The 3,866-nt window shown below is 41.7% G+C and overlaps 1 protein-coding gene across 1 annotated transcript; it reads right to left on the bottom strand.

Moving 5' to 3' along the window:
* Positions 1 to 1,003: 1,003 nt before the first annotated feature.
* On the bottom strand, positions 1,004 to 3,153 carry LOC122047314 (thiamine phosphate phosphatase-like protein). Its single transcript, XM_042608497.1, has 4 exons — positions 2,820 to 3,153; positions 2,567 to 2,688; positions 2,199 to 2,400; positions 1,004 to 1,568 (listed from the first exon to the last, which is right to left on the bottom strand). Exons 1-4 carry the CDS (start codon positions 2,961 to 2,963, stop codon positions 1,200 to 1,202), a joined length of 837 nt encoding a protein of 278 aa, XP_042464431.1. The 5' UTR covers positions 2,964 to 3,153; the 3' UTR covers positions 1,004 to 1,199.
* Positions 3,154 to 3,866: the final 713 nt, after the last annotated feature.

Raw genomic sequence — 3,866 nt, 5'->3', positions numbered from 1 at the left:
AGAGGATCATTTGGAACACGCGAACAATGAATCAGGACCGTCCAATATCCTATGGACCCGACTTCTACTTGGGCCCAACTTCGCGAATCTGAATCTGAATTCTATTGGGCATTTCTAGAATTTCATCGATGGCTCAAACAAAAATATTATAATTATTGAATCAGAATATAAATTATTTCATCAATGTCTTAAATTTGTAATTAAATTTACAAAATATGGCAGAGATTCAAAATATAGTATAACAAAAAAAATCCAGTAAAAAATAACACATTTTTTAAAAAAATCGACTCTTCTTCAAGTAGCGACCATCTTTCTTCTACAATTGTTAGGCGGCGCCGCTCTCTCTTCAGCTACGTACTTGTTTGGCTCAAATGCGTGGCACTGCCGGCAAGCCGCCGCAAGCATCCCCAGCACCCCAACTCGCCGCATCTTCTGCCCGCCGCCTCCCTTCTCAGGCACACCAATATTCCTCACTCTTCCAATTCCAATCGATCCCACTCTCCTCACGCCTGATCCACCACCACCAACACTCCGGCGGCCGTGCGCATCGCACAACTTGAACGACACCCGCTTCGCCGGAGAGCTGATCATCCCCTTCTCACTCCCATAGCTCCTGCTGCTCTCGGTGAAAAACCGTCCGCTGGAGAAGAGGAGGTCGGCCGGCTCCTGCGGAGGAGGATCGCCGATGGCTTCAAATTTGAACGAGAAGGAGAGTGAGGCGTCGTCGTCGGATGAATCCATGGATTTGTTTTGGTTCTTGGAAGGCCACATATATATATATATATATCAGTGTATCGATGATGATGAGAACGAAGCTCTATTTTTGGGTTTCAATTGAGATGACGAAGGAAGCAAAGTTGTTGAGCCTGTTTGCTTCTGCAATTTAATTTATCGTCGTCCTCTCAGGACGGTCGAGATACGGTGATAGTGACGATGGATTATTGGGTAGGCAAACTCAAAGTCAAACGAATTCAGTTTTTTTTTAAAAAAAAAACAACCAATGTTAAATAATTAATTTTTTATTTGATTCTTACAAAATATTTATACAGTATATATAAGGAATATTTATTTGATTAGTTTATGACGCCTTAACTGATAGTCAGGAATCAATGTAAGAAACTCAACCGTCCTCTTCCCAATCAGTATCTTTCTCATCAGTAAGATCGTCGACATCCATAGAAATTGGAAACAATGCATAGCTACTGAGGAATGCGAAGAGGAATAGGTCGATCTTCTGCTCCAGAAACAGCTACTGGCACATGTTTGCAATCGACCGAGAGCACCTGTGTGGGGGTCCTGTAGTTGCCGCCATCGATGGCCCTGTTGATGAGCTGAAGAAGGATCAACTTCAGTTCCTCCCCATTGCTCCATTCATGCACTTCAGCTTTAAGCAGTTGGCGATTGCCAAGTATGAGATTCCACAAGGGGTAGTTCTTCCTTGGCATCACAAAGTCGCCTTGATTTAGCTTGAGGGATGGGCAGTAGTCGCCCTTGCCATCGCCCAGGTAGATGAATCGCTTTTTTCCTTCGGTGGAAGAGGTTGATCGGATTCGATCAATGATCTTTCCCTGCATTCAGGAAAAAGACGACTGAGTGCATAAAGCTGATTAGATATGTTGCACCCATATTTTGACTGGGTAACTCTAACTATGAACAAAATACCTAATTAATTCGCAAAAGCCAAAATTAATCTGCAATACAAATTTGAAATGCATAAATAAGAACTACGATATGAGAAAAAAAGTTGAAAATTTTGGTAGCAGAGAAATAACAAGGTCCCAGCTTATGATATCATCCTTTGTGCCGTCCCAACAATTTGAATCTACTACTCCTATAAACTTGCTCAAACTAATATTCAATTTGTTTGATTTTTTTCCCCATGATTGAAAAAAGAAAATACAAAATCACTAAAAGCATTTGATTAATTCTTTGTCCAATCTAAATGGCCTAATTCCAGAACTTAGGTTGGAATCATATTGTGAAGTTAATTGATCGCTTAGCTAAAAGTTTCTTTTAATTTGTTCTTAAAAACTAAGTGAAATAACTAGTTATATACCTTTGATCATAGGATCTCCTTTAACTCTCATCATATTCCAAAACAACAACAATAATAAGCCATGGAACAAGCTATTGTCTACCAATTACAATTATCCAAGCAACTTTAGGGGGAAATAAATAAGGGAATAAAACGAATTTACCTTGCACATATTGGCAGGGCAGAGACTGCAACCATGAGACGAAATGGTAAAATCATGGCAGGGTAAGATCCTTAGCCTCCCTTCCTCATCGACATAGCTAGGGTTTGTGTTAATTTCAGAAAAACACTCCAGCAATCCATGATGCTTGAGTATTGTCTCTATGAAGAACAGATTGGCATCACTCACCACCCTGAGCTCACACCTGAACCACAAATCGTACGTAGATCAGGCAACAACCACTGGGTCATCGATGAACGATTGGTTAGATTATCTATGACAATAGCTAAGAATTTATGAAAGACCCAATAAATAGGTGCAGAATAATAAAACAGAAACACGAATAACAAGGGTAAAGAGATGAATGAAACCCTAGAGAATAAGCTGTCTTGATGGCTTCGATGACATGGGGATCCACAGGCGCTCTCCTCAGGCACTCTGCGATAGCTTCAATGGACTTGCCCCGCGAGTGCAGCACGCTCATCATCCTACCCTGGCATTGATTCACAACAAAACAACATGAAAAGGGATCGACATATCAAGCTCAACATCCACGCACGAGAAACGATTTTTCATCTAGCAATGCAAACAAAAAAAAACGAATAAAGTCGGTCGATGACGAACCATGAGGAGATTCCACTGCATCGTGGGAAGAAGCAGCTCGAAGACATCCCTGAGCCCCAACTGGTTGACGACCCAGTCGTCGCTGTCGCAGTCGATGATGGTCTTGTCGAAATCGAATACCACCACTACCGTAGCGCTGGCCATCGCCCAATCCTTCTTCTTCACCTGCACGGCGGAGATCGGAGAGAAAGGGCTTTATACCGAGCGATGATGTGACGGCTTCAATGGCGGCAGGAGAAGGATCCGGTGAAGGCATATTTGAAGAGACAAACACGCGTAGGTAAGCGGCGTCTACGGAGGTGAGAACCAGACGGAATATTCCATGTTCGTTGCGATGCCATCTTTTTAGGGCAATAAGTTTGGCTCAAACTATTTTCAGCATTGTTTTATGCTAATATTAATTAAAATGACTTAAATATAAATTAAAATTGCTCTGTCACGTTCTATTTAAACATTTTCATAGATGTTTTGAACGAAAAAGTGGGTTAAAATTAGTGAAAAGTTTAGTGTCATGATTTAATTGCGAGCATCATGTCAAATAAGTTCTGTGTGAAATAAAAATGCTTTTAACAAGCCGGGTTTCTGACGAGTAGGTTCCTATAGAGTCGGCTCCTATGGGGTCAAATTCGGATGAGTTCTCTTCTACCGAGTCAATTTATCATGAGTCGGCTCCTACTGGAGCCATAGTCGGACAAAGTCAACACAGATGTCCTGATCAAGTCTAAGCATCGGGACTCCAGGTACCCGGACCAATTTAGTATCGAAGATGCACCTTATTTTCCAGACGTTACTGTAGATAAAGTTTGGGTTCACGCCAGTAACAGTCCAAACACCTAGATCGGTTCAAGCGCTCAAGTACCGATAAAGATTTATCATCGCATCGTTGAAGAGTCGTTGCGAGCAGATAAAGTGTACTGTTGGGGGCGTACGGATCCACTCCAAGCACCTGGAGATGCCACGTCAGCCAATGGACACTTTTGATCAATAGGTTATAACTAAAACCTTGGTCCTCTTCATTTGAACAATCCTTAGAATAAGAACTTCTAA

The sequence above is a fragment of the Zingiber officinale genome, chromosome 2B (genome assembly GCF_018446385.1).
Source record: "Zingiber officinale cultivar Zhangliang chromosome 2B, Zo_v1.1, whole genome shotgun sequence".
Lineage (NCBI taxonomy): Eukaryota > Viridiplantae > Streptophyta > Magnoliopsida > Zingiberales > Zingiberaceae > Zingiber > Zingiber officinale.
This window is presented reverse-complemented; position numbering and strand designations above follow the sequence as displayed.